Source organism: Oncorhynchus mykiss, chromosome 11 (assembly GCF_057628025.1).
Source record: "Oncorhynchus mykiss isolate SJ-2025 chromosome 11, ASM5762802v1, whole genome shotgun sequence".
Lineage (NCBI taxonomy): Eukaryota > Metazoa > Chordata > Actinopteri > Salmoniformes > Salmonidae > Oncorhynchus > Oncorhynchus mykiss.
Window position 1 is genome coordinate 88,226,561 of NC_143032.1, and position 15,636 is coordinate 88,242,196.

The window sequence follows — 15,636 nt, forward strand, 5'->3', positions numbered from 1 at the left end:
TTCATATTTCCAAGTCCTGTTTTTGAAGCTCAAGCAATATTCAATTCATTGGAATGACTGGAAATCTGACAGACTTTGCTTTTTAATGTAAAGATATAACCTAATATACTATTATCTGTAGTAGAAAGCAATGGGTTATAAGAAGCCTACATAATCAACCCATAAAGTAATATGTAATATCCATTTCTGGCCAGCTATGTAAACTCTAACTGCAATAGATGTCATTCAGTGATATTCTTCTGGGCTCCCAAGTGGCGCAGCGGTCTAAGGCACTGCATCTCAATGCAAGAGGGGACACTACAGTCCCTGGTTGAAATCCAGGCTGAATCACATCTGGCTGTGATTGGGAGTCCCATAGGGCGGCGCACAATTGGGCCAGGGTAGGCGTCTTTGTAAATAAGAATTTGTTCGTAACTGAGTTGCCTAGTTGAGTAAAAATTATTCAAATTCTTCTTTAAGGAAAAGTAATCAGATTATGTTACTGAGTTTGGGTAATCCCAAAGTTACGTTACTGATTACAATTTTGGATAGGTAACTAGTAACTAACGGATTACATTTAGAAAGTAATTTACCCAATCCTGACTATGTGTTTTTTCTCTCCCTGGGAAAGAGTAAATGGATGACGTCACGGCAGGGTTGGTCTCTCGTTTATTAGGCAAACCGAAGTGCCAGGTTGCAAGAGCTCGCTTCACACAGTGCGCTGTGTCTGCCTGGAAATTTAGAGGGCTAGCTCACCCCATACACTCAGCTAGGGATGTTTTACTAACTACTTTATAAACAGAGGACAACGCAAACATTGACACAAGTGCTGTAACTCTCTTAACTTTAACTAAACGGTAATTAGTTTAAAAGTCAGTTGCACATTCACTGAAGTTTGACGAAAGTTGTCTGTCCTTTTTTGTTTATTTTTGCTGAAGAGCGGATTGCTTGTTAAAACTCTATTTTTGGATTGGTTGATATTTTCTTAGTCTCGAAGAGAAACTGTAAGACTCGATCGAGATGGTTGTCCTGTCACTGACGGTACTAGTAGGATTTATAGGAAGTCTGACTTCAGCCGACAACGTAAGTGTCTTTCACTTTACCGTTATCTGGATAATCTGTAGGTACTTTGTGTTTGTTAACTACCTTTAAGTTACAAAGTTTTGCAAGCAGAAGTAAAAAAAGTTGCTTGTAGCAGAACGCTTCTCTAAAATATATTGAGAAGTTAGATCTAACTTCAGATATACTTTCTGTCACTGAACGAAAGTCTGGAACTTCGTGACTCCACCTGGAGCTTCTGATGTAAAATTGTATGGAATTTAGATAGGCCTATAGATGTTATTTCTTACCAAAAATATCGTAGGCAAACCTAGTTGAAAGACCATGCATATTTTATAGAAAAACCTTTATTAAAATGTGAACCTTTGATTTTGATTAAATTAAAATGTTTTTCTCTCCCTCTCCAGGCTGATGCCATAGATAAAGAAGGTAAGACTATTTGTTGCTATTTTTTTACCCCATTTATTAATTAACTTATTTTTAACGTTCAAATCTATTAACTTAACTAACTTATTTCTCATGGGTTTTTATTTTGTATTTTTAGTTCTACTATTTTGATATTGAGTACTGCAGTGTTGGGTAGGGCTGGCAAGACTGGTGCATGTGACAAATCAAAACTAAAACTTGAACTTAATTCATATATAACAAGCTGGTTTGTAAACAACAGCTGTAGTGTCATGATCAACTCAACGTAATATGGTAACTAATGTCTAATCTGGGAGGAAGGGGAGGAGTGTGTCTGTCTCTCTGTATGTGTGTCTGGTCAGCCATACACACTCACTTTCATGACATGACTGAGTTGCTTGAAAGGTTTTATTAGAAGGGGAAAACTGCTATTGCTAGAATCCTTTACATCTGCTGCCACTCTGAGGTCAGGAAGCAGTGAGCTGCAACAATGTCCTGCAGGATCCCAAATACATATCCTACTTCCCCATCCAAAATCACCACAACATCCTACATCAGGATTCCCTCTAGCTCTGGTCCAGGGTGTTAGCGCGTTCCTTTACTACGATCTCTTTAGTAGAGGAACACACACTAACGCACCTGGACCAAAGCTAGATCCCCTCCACATCCTACTGCATCAGCTGTGAGCTTTGGGCCCAGATCTATAGTTCTTTAGTGTTACAGTGCTTTAGGTTATAATGTTAGTTCTATAGTGTTACAGTTCTATAGTGTTACAGTTCTATAGTGTTACAGTGCTTTAGGTTATAATGTCAGTTCTATAGTGTTACAGTTCTATGGTGTTACAGTTCTATAGTGTTACAGTTCTATAGTGTTACAGTGATTTAGGTTATAATGTTCGTTCTATAGTGTTACAGTTCTTTAGGTTATAATGTCAGTTCTATAGTGTTACAGTTCTACAGTGTTACAATTCTATACTGTTAGTGATTTAGGTTATAATGTCAGTTCTATAGTGTTACAGTTCTATAGTGTTACAGTGCTTTAGGTTATAATGTCAGTTCGATAGCGTTACAGTGCTTTAGGTTATAATGTCAGTTCTACAGTGTTACAGTTCTATAGTGTTACGGTTCTATAGTGTTACAGTGCTTTAGGTTATATTGTGAGTTCTATAGTGTTACAGAGCTATAGTGTTACAGTTCTATAGTGTTACAGTTCTATAGTGTTACAGTGATTTAGGTTATAATGTCAGTTCTATAGTGTTACAGTTCTATAGTGTTACAGTTCTATAGTGTTAGTGATTTAGGTTATAATGTCAGTTCTATAGTATTACAGTTCTATAGTGTTACAGTTCTAAATCAAATCAAATCAAATCAAATCAAATTTATTTATATAGCCCTTCGTACATCAGCTGATATCTCAAAGTGCTGTACAGAAACCCAGCCTAAAACCCCAAACAGCAAGCAATGCAGGTGTAGAAGCACGGTGGCTAGGAAAAACTCCCTAGAAAGGCCAAAACCTAGGAAGAAACCTAGAGAGGAACCAGGCTATGTGGGGTGGCCAGTCCTCTTCTGGCTGTGCCGGGTGGAGATTATAACAAAACATGGTCAAGATGTTCAAATGTTCATAAATGACCAGCATGGTCGAATAATAATAAGGCAGAATAGTTGAAACTGGAGCAGCAGCACAGTCAGGTGGACTGGGGACAGCAAGGAGTCATCATGTCAGGTATTCCTGGGGCATGGTCCTAGGGCTCAGGTCCTCCGAGAGAGAGAAAGAAAGAGAGAATTAGAGAGAGCATATGTGGGATGGCCAGTCCTCTTCTGGCTGTGCCGGGTGGAGATTATAACAGAACATGGCCAAGATGTTCAAATGTTCATAAATGACCAGCATGGTCGAATAATAATAAGGCAGAACAGTTGAAACTGGAGCAGCAGCACAGCCAGGTGGACTGGGGACAGCAAGGAGTCATCATGTCAGGTAGTCCTGGGGCATGGTCCTAGGGCTCAGGTCCTCCGAGAGAGAGAAAGAGAGAAGGAGAGAATTAGAGAACGCACACTTAGATTCACACAGGACACCGAATAGGACAGGAGAAGTACTCCAGATATAACAAACTGACCCTAGCCCCCCGACACATAAACTACTGCAGCATAAATACTGGAGGCTGAGACAGGAGGGGTCAGGAGACACTGTGGCCCACTCCGAGGACACCCCCGGACAGGGCCAAACAGGAAGGATAGTGTAACAGATCTATAGTGTTACAGTGCTTTAGGTTATAATGTTAGTTCTATAGTGTTACAGTTCTATAGTGTTACAGTTCTATAGTGTTACAGTGATTTAGGTTATAATGTTAGTTCTATAGTGTTACAGTTCTATAGTGTTACAGTTCTATAGTGTTACAGTGATTTAGGTTATAATGTTAGTTCTATAGTGTTACAGTTCTATAGTGTTACAGTGATTTAGGTTGAAATGTCAGTTCTATAGTGTTACAGTTCTATATTGTAACAGTTCTATAGTGTTACAGTGATTTAGGTTATAATGTTTGTTCTATATTGTTACAGATCTATAATGTTACAGTTCTATAGTGTTACAGATATATAGTGTTACAGTTCTATAGTGTTACAGTTCTATAGTGTTACAGATCTATAGTGTTACAGATTTATAGTGTTACAGATGTATAGTGATACAGATCTAAAGTGTTACAGATTTATAGTGTTACAGATCTATAGTGTTACAGTGATTTAGGTCATAATGTCAGTTCTATATTGTTACAGTTCTATAGTGTTACAGTGCTTTAGGTTATAATGTCAGTTCTATAGTGTTACAGTTCTATAGTGTTACAGTTCTATAGTGTTAGTGATTTAGGTTATAATGTCAGTTCTATATTGTTACAGTTCTATAGTGTTACAGTGCTTTAGGTTATAATGTCAGTTCTATAGTGTTACAGTTCTATAGTGTTGCAGTTCTATAGTGTTAGTGATTTAGGTTATAATGTCAGTTCTATATTGTTACAGTTCTATAGTGTTACAGTGCTTTAGGTTATAATGTTAGTTCTAAAGTGCTACAGTTCTATAGTGTTACTGTGATTTAGGTTATAATGTTTGTTCTATATTGTTACAGATCTATAGTGTTACAGTTCTATAGCGTTACAGATATATAGTGTTACATTTCTATAGTGTTACAGTTCTATAGTGTTACAGTTCTATAGTGTAACAGATCTATAGTGTTACAGTGCTTTAGGTTATAATGTTAGTTCTATAGTGTTACAGTTCTATAGTGTTACAGTGATTTAGGTTATAATGTTATTTCTATAGTGTTACAGTTCTATAGTGTTACAGTGATTTAGGCTATAATGTTTGTTCTATAGTGTTACAGTTCTATATTGTAACAGTTCTATACTGTTACAGTGATTTAGGTTATAATGTTTGTTCTATATTGTTACAGTTCTATAGTGTTACAGATTTATAGTGTTACAGATTTATAGTGTTACAGATGTATAGTGTTACAGATCTAAAGTGTTACAGATTTATAGTGTTACAGATCTATAGTGTTACAGTGATTTAGGTTGTAATGTCAGTTCTATAGTGTTGCAGATTTATAGTGTTACAGATCTAAAGTGTTACAGATTTATAGTGTTACATATCTATAGTGTTACAGTGCTTTAGGTTATAATGTTAGTTCTATAGTGTAACAGGTCTATAGTGTTACCGTGATTTAGGTTGTAATGTTAGTTCTATAGTGTTACAGTTCTATAGTGTTACAGATCTATAGTGTTACAGTTCTATAGTGTTACAGATCTAAAGTGTTACAGTTCTATAGTGTTACAGTTCTATAGTGTTACAGATTTATAGTGTTACAGATCTATAGTGTTACAGTGATTTAGGTTGTAATGTCAGTTCTATAGTGTTGCAGATTTATACTGTTACAGATTTATAGTGTTACAGATCTATAGTGTTACAGTGCTTTAGGTTATAATGTTAGTTCTATAGTGTTACAGGTCTATAGTGTTACCGTGATTTAGGTTGTAATGTTCGTTCTATAGTGTTACAGTTCTTTAGGTTATAATGTCAGTTCTATAGTGTTACAGTTCTATAGTGTTAGTGATTTAGGTTATAATTTCAGTTCTATATTGTTACAGTTCTATAGTGTTACAGTGCTTTAGGTTATAATGTCAGTTCTATAGTGTTACAGTTCTATAGTGTTACAGTTCTATAGTGTTACGGTGCTTTAGGTTATAATGTTAGTTCTATAGTGTTACAGTTCTATAGTGTTACAGTGATTTAGGTTATAATGTTTGTTCTACATTGTTACAGTTCTATAGTGTTACAGTTCTATAGTGTTACAGTTCTATAGTGTTACAGATCTATAGTGTTACAGTTCTATAGTGTTACAGATCTAAAGTGTTACAGTTCTATAGTGTTACAGATCTATAGTGTTACAGTTCAATAGTGTTACAGATTTATAGTGTTACAGATCTAAAGTGTTACAGATTTATAGTGTTACAGTGCGTTAGGTTATAATGTCAGTTCTATAGTGTTACAGTTCTATAGTGTGACAGTGTGTTAGGTTATAATGTCTGTTCTATATTGTTACAGTTCTATAGTTTTACACATCTATTGTGTTACACATCTATTGTGTTACTGTTCTATAGTGTTACAGAGCTATAGTGTTACAGTTCTATAGTGTTACAGATTTATAGTGTTACATTGCGTTAGGTTATAATGTCAGTTCTATTGTGTTACATTTCTATAGTGTTACAGATTTTAGTGTTACAGTGCGTTAGGTTATAATGTCAGTTCTATAGTGTTACAGTTCTATAGTGTGACAGTGTGTCAGGTTATAATGTCTGTTCTATATTGTTACAGTTCTATAGTTTTACACATCTATTGTGTTACACATCTATTGTGTTACTGTTCTATAGTGTTACAGATCTATAGTGTTACAGTTCTACAGTGTTACAGATTTGTAGTGTTACATTGCGTTAGGTTATAATGTCAGTTCTACAGTGTTACAGTTCTATAGTGTTACGGTGCTTTAGGTTATAATGTGAGTTCTATAGTGTTACAGTTCTATAGTGTTACAGTGCTTTAGGTTATAATGTCAGTTCTATAGTGTTACAGTTCTATAGTGTTACAGTTCTATAGTGTTACAGTTCTATAATGTTACAGTCATTTAGGTTTTAATGTCAGTTCTATAGTGTTACAGTTCTATAGTGTTACAGATCTATAATGTTACAGTGATTTAGGTTATAATATTAGTTATATAGTGTTACAGTTCTATAGTGTTACAGTTCTATAGTGTTACAGTTCTATAGTGTTATAGTGATTTAGGTTATAATGTCAGTTCTAAAGTGTTACAGTTCTATAGTGTTACAGTTCTATAGTGTTACAGTTCTATAGTGTTACAGATCTATAATGTTACAGTGATTTAGGTTATAATATTAGTTCTATAGTGTTACAGTTCTATAGTGTTACAGTTCTATAGTGTTACAGTGACTTAGGTTATACTGTCAGTACTATAGTGTTACAGTGATTTAGATTATAATATTAGTTCTATAGTGTTACAGTTCTATAGTGTTACAGTGATTTAGATTATAATATTATTTCTATAGTGTTACCTACTGAGAGAACTGTTAGAGCCCTCTGGATTGATGATGAATTGAAAATAAGAAGAAATTTGCATTGCCATACCAAGATAAATGACATAAAAAACAATGGAAAAATACTTAGTACCTTAAATGATATCATGGCAGAAAACCCAATTAATCTCCGTTCCCTGTTCAGGCAGCGTTCAGCGTCCCCGGTTTACTAGCTGCCACCGATCCCTTTTTCCTTTTCTGGTTGTTTTTTCTGTGTTCCTTTTAACACCTGGCTTCATCTGCGTTTATTTATTTGTGTGTATATAGGGCACCTGTTGCCTGCCTTAGTTCGTGCAGGAGTAAGTGTGTATTTGCCCTCGATTATCTTTGATGTTTATTGTTTTCACTATTACGCACGTGTATGTAAGTTTCGGAACTGAGTCTGGTCCTCCGTGCGTTTTGCACGAGTTTCTGTATCGTTTTCACTATTAAGGCACGTGTTTGTAAGTGTCGGAACTGTGGTTGTTCCTCCATGTGTTGGCACGAGTTTCTGATTCTTCAAGAGGGTCGTTTTTTTGGATTTTCGTCTGTGCCATTTTTGTATCGGTGGACTATATATATTAAACACGCTTCTCAAAAATCCATGCTCTCCTGCGCCTGACTCCTACACCTCTCACCGAGACGCACCTTATCACACAATCTTTCCAATGACTATTTCACTGGTAAAGTGGAAAAACTCAGACACGAAATGACAACATTGAACAGTGAACCATGATATTTTTTTAATAAGAGATCTAATAATGAAAGAGAAGGATTGCCATTTTGAATTTGGTCAATTTAGTGTGTGAGAGGTGGAAAACGTGTTATTTATCAATATAGATATGCTACCAGGTATAGACAACCTCGAAGGGAAACTATTGAGAATAGTAGCAAACTGTATTGCCACCCCTTTTTGCTATATCTTTAACTAAAGCCTAAAGTGAGTGAGAGTGTGTAAGTGATCCTTTGCTGGCTCTAACCGCCACCCATCAGTTTGCTGCCTGTTCTTAGTAAACTGATGGAGAGAATTGTGTTTGAACAAATAATTTACAATGCTATTTTTCAGGAGAACAAGCTAATTACTGACTTTCAGGATGTGTATATAGAGAAGGGCACTCAACTTGTACTGCACTGACTCAGATGACTGATGATTGGTTAAAATACATGGATTTCTAGATGATAGTTGGAGCTGTATTGATAGATGATAGTTGGAGCTGTATTTTTAGCTGTATTTTTAGATGATAGTTGGAGCTGTATTGATAGATGGTAGTTGGAGCTGTATTGTTAGATGATAGTTAGAGCTGTATTTTTAGATGATAGTTGGAGCTGTATTTTTAGATGATAGTTGGAGCTGTATTTTTAGATGATAGTTGGAGCTGTATTGATAGATGATAGTTGGAGCTGTATTTTTAGATGATAGTTGGAGCTGTATTGTTAGATGATAGTTGGAGCTGTATTGTTAGATGGTAGTTGGAGCTGTATTTTTAGATGATAGTTGGAGCTGTATTGATAGATGATAGTTGGAGCTGTATTGTTAGATGATAGTTGGAGCTGTATTTTTAGATGATAGTTGGAGCTGTATTGAAAAATGATAGTTGGAGCTGTATTGATAGATGATAGTTGGAGCTGTATAGATAGATGCTAGTTGGAGCTGTATTGTTAGATGATAGTTGGAGCTGTATAGATAGTTGATAGTTGGATCTGTATTGTTAGATGATAGTTGGAGCTGTATTGTTAGATGATAGTTGGAGCTGTATTGTTAGATGATAGTTAGAGCTGTATTTTTAGATGATAGTTGGAGCTGTATTTTTAGATGATAGTTGGAGCTGTATTTTTAGATGATAGTTGGAGCTGTATTTTTAGATGATAGTTGGAGCTGTATTGATAGATGATAGTTGGAGCTGTATTGATAGACGATAGTTGGAGATGTATTGAAAAATGATAGTTGGAGCTGTATTGTTAGATGATAGTTGGAGCTGTATTGTTAGATGATAGTTGGAGCTGTATTTTTAGATGATAGTTGGAGCTGTATTGAAAAATGATAGTTGGAGCTGTACTGTTAGATGGTAGTTGGAGCTGTATTTTTAGATGATAGTTGGAGCTGTATTGATAAATGATAGTTGGAGCTGTATTTTTAGATGATAGTTGGAGCTGTATTGAAAAATGATAGTTGGAGCTGTATTGATAGATGATAGTTGGAGCTGTATAGATAGATGCTAGTTGGAGCTGTATTGTTAGATTATAGTTGGAGCTGTATTTTTAGATGATAGTTGGAGCTGTATAGATAGTTGATAGTTGGATCTGTATTGTTAGATGATAGTTGGAGCTGTATTGATAGATGATAGTTGGAGCTGTATTGTTAGATGATAGTTGGAGCTGTATTTTTAGATGATAGTTGGAGCTATATTGTTAGATGATAGTTGGAGCTGTATTGATAGATGATAGTTGGAGCTGTATTGATAGACGATAGTTGGAGATGTATTGAAAAATGATAGTTGGAGCTGTATTGTTAGATGATAGTTGGAGCTGTATTGTTAGATGATAGTTGGAGCTGTATTTTTAGATGATAGTTGGAGCTGTATTGAAAAATGATAGTTGGAGCTGTACTGTTAGATGGTAGTTGGAGCTGTATTTTTAGATGATAGTTGGAGCTGTATTTTTAGATGATAGTTGGAGCTGTATTGAAAAATGATAGTTGGAGCTGTATTGATAGATGATAGTTGGAGCTGTATAGATAGATGCTAGTTGGAGCTGTATTGTTAGATTATAGTTGGAGCTGTATTTTTAGATGATAGTTGGAGCTGTATAGATAGTTGATAGTTGGATCTGTATTGTTAGATGATAGTTGGAGCTGTATTGATAGATGATAGTTGGAGCTGTATTGTTAGATGATAGTTGGAGCTGTATTTTTAGATGATAGTTGGAGCTATATTGTTAGATGATAGTTGGAGCTGTATTGATAGATGATAGTTGGAGTTGTATTGTTAGATGATAGTTGGAGCTGTATTGAAAAATGATAGTTGGAGCTGTATTGATAGATGATAGTTGGAGCTGTATTGTTAGATGATAGTTGAAGCTGTATTTTTAGATGATAGTTGGAGCTGTATTGAAAAATGATAGTTGGAGCCGTATTGTTAGATGATAGTTGGAGCTGTATTGTTAGATGATAGTTGGAGCTGTATTTTTAGACGATAGTTGGAGCTGTATTGAAAAATGATAGTTGGAGCTGTATTGATAGATGATAGTTGGAGCTGTATAGATAGATGCTAGTTGGAGCTGTATTGTTAGATTATAGTTGGAGCTGTATTGTTAGATGATAGTTGGAGCTGTATTGTTAGATTATAGTTGGAGCTGTATTGATAGATGATAGTTAGAGCTGTATTGTTAGATGATAGTTGGAGCTGTATTTTTAGATGATAGTTGGAGCTGTATTTTTAGATGATAGTTGGAGCTATATTGTTAGATGATAGTTGGAGCTGTATTGTTAGATGATAGTTGGAGCTGTATTGATAGATGATAGTTGGAGCTGTATTGTTAGATGATAGTTGGAGCTGTATTTTTAGATGATAGTAGGAGCTGTATTGATAGATGATAGTTGGAGCTGTATTGTTAGATGATAGTTGGAGCTGTATTTTTAGATGATAGTTGGAGCTGTATTGATAGATGATAGTTGGAGCTGTATTTTTAGATGATAGTTGGAGCTGTATTTTTAGATGATAGTAGGAGCTGTATTGATAGATGATAGTTGGAGCTGTATTGATATATGATAGTTGGAGCTGTATTGATAGATGATAGTTGGAGATGTATTGATAGATGATAGTTGGAGCTGTATTGTTAGATGATAGTTGGAGCTGTATTTTTAGATGATAGTTGGAGCTGTATTGAAAAATGATAGTTGGAGCTGTATTCTTAGATGGTAGTTGGTGCTGTATTTTTAGATGATAGTAGGAGCTGTATTGATAGATGATAGTTGGAGCTGTATTTTTAGATGATAGTTGGAGCTGTATTGAAAAATGATAGTTGGAGCTGTATTGATAGATGATAGTTGGAGTTGTATAGATAGATGCTAGTTGGAGCTGTATTGTTAGATTATAGTTGGAGCTGTATTTTTAGATGATAGTTGGAGCTGTATAGATAGTTGATAGTTGGATCTGTATTGTTAGATGATAGTTGGAGCTGTATTGTTAGTTGATAGTTGGAGCTGTATTGATAGATGATAGTTGGAGCTGTATTGTTAGATGATAGTTGGAGCTGTATTTTTAGATGATAGTTGGAGCTATATTGTTAGATGATAGTTGGAGCTGTATTGTTAGATGATAGTTGGAGCTGTATTGATAGATGATAGTTGGAGCTGTATTGTTAGATGATAGTTGGAGCTGTATTTTTAGATGATAGTTGGAGCTGTATTGAAAAATGATAGTTGGAGCTGTATTGATAGATGATAGTTGGAGCTGTATTGTTAGATGATAGTTGAAGCTGTATTTTTAGATGATAGTTGGAGCTGTATTGAAAAATGATAGTTGGAGCCGTATTGTTAGATGATAGTTGGAGCTGTATTGTTAGATGATAGTTGGAGCTGTATTTTTAGATGATAGTTGGAGCTGTATTGATAGATGATAGTTGGAGCTGTATTGTTAGAAGATAGTTGGAGCTGTATTTTTAGACGATAGTTGGAGCTGTATTGATAGATGATAATTGGAGCTGTATAGGTAGATGCTAGTTGGAGCTGTATTGTTAGATGATAGTTGGAGCTGTATTTTTAGATGATAGTTGGAGCTGTATTGTTAGATGATAGTTGGAGCTGTATTTTTAGATGATAGTTGGAGCTGTATTGATAGATGATAGTTAGAGCTGTATTGTTAGATGATAGTTGGAGCTGTATTGTTAGAAGATAGTTGGAGCTGTATTTTTAGACGATAGTTGGAGCTGTATTGATAGATGATAATTGGAGCTGTATTGTTAGATGATAGTTGGAGCTGTATTTTTAGATGATAGTTGGAGCTGTATTGAAAAATGATAGTTGGAGCTGTACTGTTAGATGGTAGTTGGAGCTGTATTTTTAGATGATAGTTGGAGCTGTATTGATAAATGATAGTTGGAGCTGTATTTTTAGATGATAGTTGGAGCTGTATTGAAAAATGATAGTTGGAGCTGTATTGATAGATGATAGTTGGAGCTGTATAGATAGTTGATAGTTGGATCTGTATTGTTAGATGATAGTTGGAGCTGTATTGTTAGATGATAGTTGGAGCTGTATTTTTAGATGATAGTTGGAGCTGTATTGAAAAATGATAGTTGGAGCTGTACTGTTAGATGGTAGTTGGAGCTGTATTTTTAGATGATAGTTGGAGCTGTATTGATAAATGATAGTTGGAGCTGTATTTTTAGATGATAGTTGGAGCTGTATTGAAAAATGATAGTTGGAGCTGTATTGATAGATGATAGTTGGAGTTGTATAGATAGATGCTAGTTGGAGCTGTATTGTTAGATTATAGTTGGAGCTGTATTTTTAGATGATAGTTGGAGCTGTATAGATAGTTGATAGTTGGATCTGTATTGTTAGATGATAGTTGGAGCTGTATTGTTAGTTGATAGTTGGAGCTGTATTGATAGATGATAGTTGGAGCTGTATTGTTAGATGATAGTTGGAGCTGTATTTTTAGATGATAGTTGGAGCTATATTGTTAGATGATAGTTGGAGCTGTATTGTTAGATGATAGTTGGAGCTGTATTGTTAGATGATAGTTGGAGCTGTATTTTTAGATGATAGTTGGAGCTGTATAGATAGTTGATAGTTGGATCTGTATTGTTAGATGATAGTTGGAGCTGTATTGTTAGTTGATAGTTGGAGCTGTATTGATAGATGATAGTTGGAGCTGTATTGTTAGATGATAGTTGGAGCTGTATTTTTAGATGATAGTTGGAGCTATATTGTTAGATGATAGTTGGAGCTGTATTGTTAGATGATAGTTGGAGCTGTATTGATAGATGATAGTTGGAGCTGTATTGTTAGATGATAGTTGGAGCTGTATTTTTAGATGATAGTTGGAGCTGTATTGAAAAATGATAGTTGGAGCTGTATTGATAGATGATAGTTGGAGCTGTATTGTTAGATGATAGTTGAAGCTGTATTTTTAGATGATAGTTGGAGCTGTATTGAAAAATGATAGTTGGAGCCGTATTGTTAGATGATAGTTGGAGCTGTATTGTTAGATGATAGTTGGAGCTGTATTTTTAGATGATAGTTGGAGCTGTATTGATAGATGATAGTTGGAGCTGTATTGTTAGAAGATAGTTGGAGCTGTATTTTTAGACGATAGTTGGAGCTGTATTGATAGATGATAATTGGAGCTGTATAGATAGATGCTAGTTGGAGCTGTATTGTTAGATGATAGTTGGAGCTGTATTTTTAGATGATAGTTGGAGCTGTATTGTTAGATGATAGTTGGAGCTGTATTTTTAGATGATAGTTGGAGCTGTATTGATAGATGATAGTTAGAGCTGTATTGTTAGATGATAGTTGGAGCTGTATTGTTAGAAGATAGTTGGAGCTGTATTTTTAGACGATAGTTGGAGCTGTATTGATAGATGATAATTGGAGCTGTATAGATAGATGCTAGTTGGAGCTGTATTGTTAGATGATAGTTGGAGCTGTATTTTTAGATGATAGTTGGAGCTGTATTGTTAGATGATAGTTGGAGCTGTATTTTTAGATGATAGTTGGAGCTGTATTGATAGATGATAGTTAGAGCTGTATTGTTAGATGATAGTTAGCTGTATTTTTAGATGATAGTTGGAGCTGTATTTTTAGATGATAGTTGGAGCTGTATTTTTAGATGATAGTTGGAGCTGTATTTTTAGATGATAGTTGGAGCTGTATTTTTAGATGATAGTTGGAGCTGTATTGATAGATGACAGTTGGAGCTGTATAGATAGTTTATAGTTAGAGCTGTATTGTTAGATGATATTTGGAGCTGTATTTTTAGATGATAGTTGGAGCTGTATTGGTAGATGATAGTTGGAGCTGTATCGATAGATGATAGTTGGAGCTCTATTGATAGATGATAGTTGGAGCTGTATTGATAGATGATAGTTGGAGCTGTATTGCTAGATGATAGTTGGAGCTGTATTTTTAGATGATAGTTGGAGCTGTATTGTTAGATGATAGTTGGAGCTGTATTTTTAGATGATAGTTGGAGCTGTATTGATAGATGATAGTTAGAGCTGTATTGTTAGATGATAGTTGGAGCTGTATTGTTAGAAGATAGTTGGAGCTGTATTTTTAGACGATAGTTGGAGCTGTATTGATAGATGATAATTGGAGCTGTATAGATAGATGCTAGTTGGAGCTGTATTGTTAGATGATAGTTGGAGCTGTATTTTTAGATGATAGTTGGAGCTGTATTGTTAGATGATAGTTGGAGCTGTATTTTTAGATGATAGTTGGAGCTGTATTGATAGATGATAGTTAGAGCTGTATTGTTAGATGATAGTTAGAGCTGTATTTTTAGATGATAGTTGGAGCTGTATTTTTAGATGATAGTTGGAGCTGTATTTTTAGATGATAGTTGGAGCTGTATTGATAGTTGACAGTTGGAGCTGTATAGATAGTTTATAGTTAGAGCTGTATTGTTAGATGATAGTTGGAGCTGTATTTTTAGATGATAGTTGGAGCTGTATTGGTAGATGATAGTTGGAGCTGTATCGATAGATGATAGTTGGAGCTCTATTGATAGATGATAGTTGGAGCTGTATTGATAGATGATAGTTGGAGCTGTATTGTTAGATGATAGTTGGAGCTGTATTTTTAGATGATAGTTGGAGCTGTATTTGTGGATGATAGTTGGAGCTGTATTGATAGATGATAGTTGGAGCTGTATTGATAGATAATAGTTGAAGCTGTATAGATAGTTGATAGTTGGAGCCCTATTGTTAGATGATAGTTGGAGCTGTATTGTTAGATGATAGTTGGAGCTCTATTGATAGATGATAGTTGGAGCTGTATTGATAGATGATAGTTGGAGCTGTATTGATAGATGATAGTTGGAGCTTTATTGATAGATGATATTTGGAGCTGTATTGATATATTATATTTGGAGCTTTATTGTTAGATGATAGTTGGAGCTGTATTTTTAGATGATAGTTGGAGCTGTATTGAAAAATGATAGTTGGAGCTGTATTGATAAATGATAGTTGGAGCTGTATTGTTAGATGATAGTTGGAGCTGTATTTTTAGATGGTTGTTGGAGCTGTATTGATAGATGATAGTTGGAGCTGTATTGATAGATGATAGTTGGAGCTGTATTGATAGATGATAGTTGGAGCTGTATTGTTAGATGATAGTTGGAGCTGTATTTTTAGATGATAGTTGGAGCTGTATTTTTAGATGATAGTTGGAGCTGTATTTTTAGATGATAGTTGGAGCTGTATTGAAAAATGATAGTTGTAGCTGTATTGTTAGATGATAGTTGGCGCTGTATTGATAGATGATAGTTGGAGCTGTATTGATAGATGATAGTTGGAGCTGTATTGTTAGATGATAGTTGGAGCTGTATTTTTAGATGATAGTTGGAGCTGTATTG

General features: G+C 35.0%; 1 protein-coding gene across 4 annotated transcripts in view; it reads left to right on the plus strand.

Moving 5' to 3' along the window:
• The first annotated feature begins 630 nt into the window (after positions 1 to 630).
• Positions 631 to 15,636, plus strand: part of adamts3 (ADAM metallopeptidase with thrombospondin type 1 motif, 3) — a 178,981-nt gene continuing 163,975 nt past the window's right edge. For 2 of the 4 annotated variants that reach the window (XM_036936581.2, XM_090191313.1), the window contains exons 1-3: positions 654 to 836; positions 969 to 1,062; positions 1,446 to 1,467. In XM_036936581.2, the coding sequence (XP_036792476.2) occupies positions 1,000 to 1,062; positions 1,446 to 1,467 (85 nt within the window). In that variant the 5' untranslated portion in view covers positions 654 to 836; positions 969 to 999. Of the gene's footprint in view, positions 1,063 to 1,445; positions 1,468 to 15,636 lie in introns of all 4 variants that reach the window. The other 2 variants (XM_036936580.2, XM_036936583.2) reach the window with 1 other exon arrangement.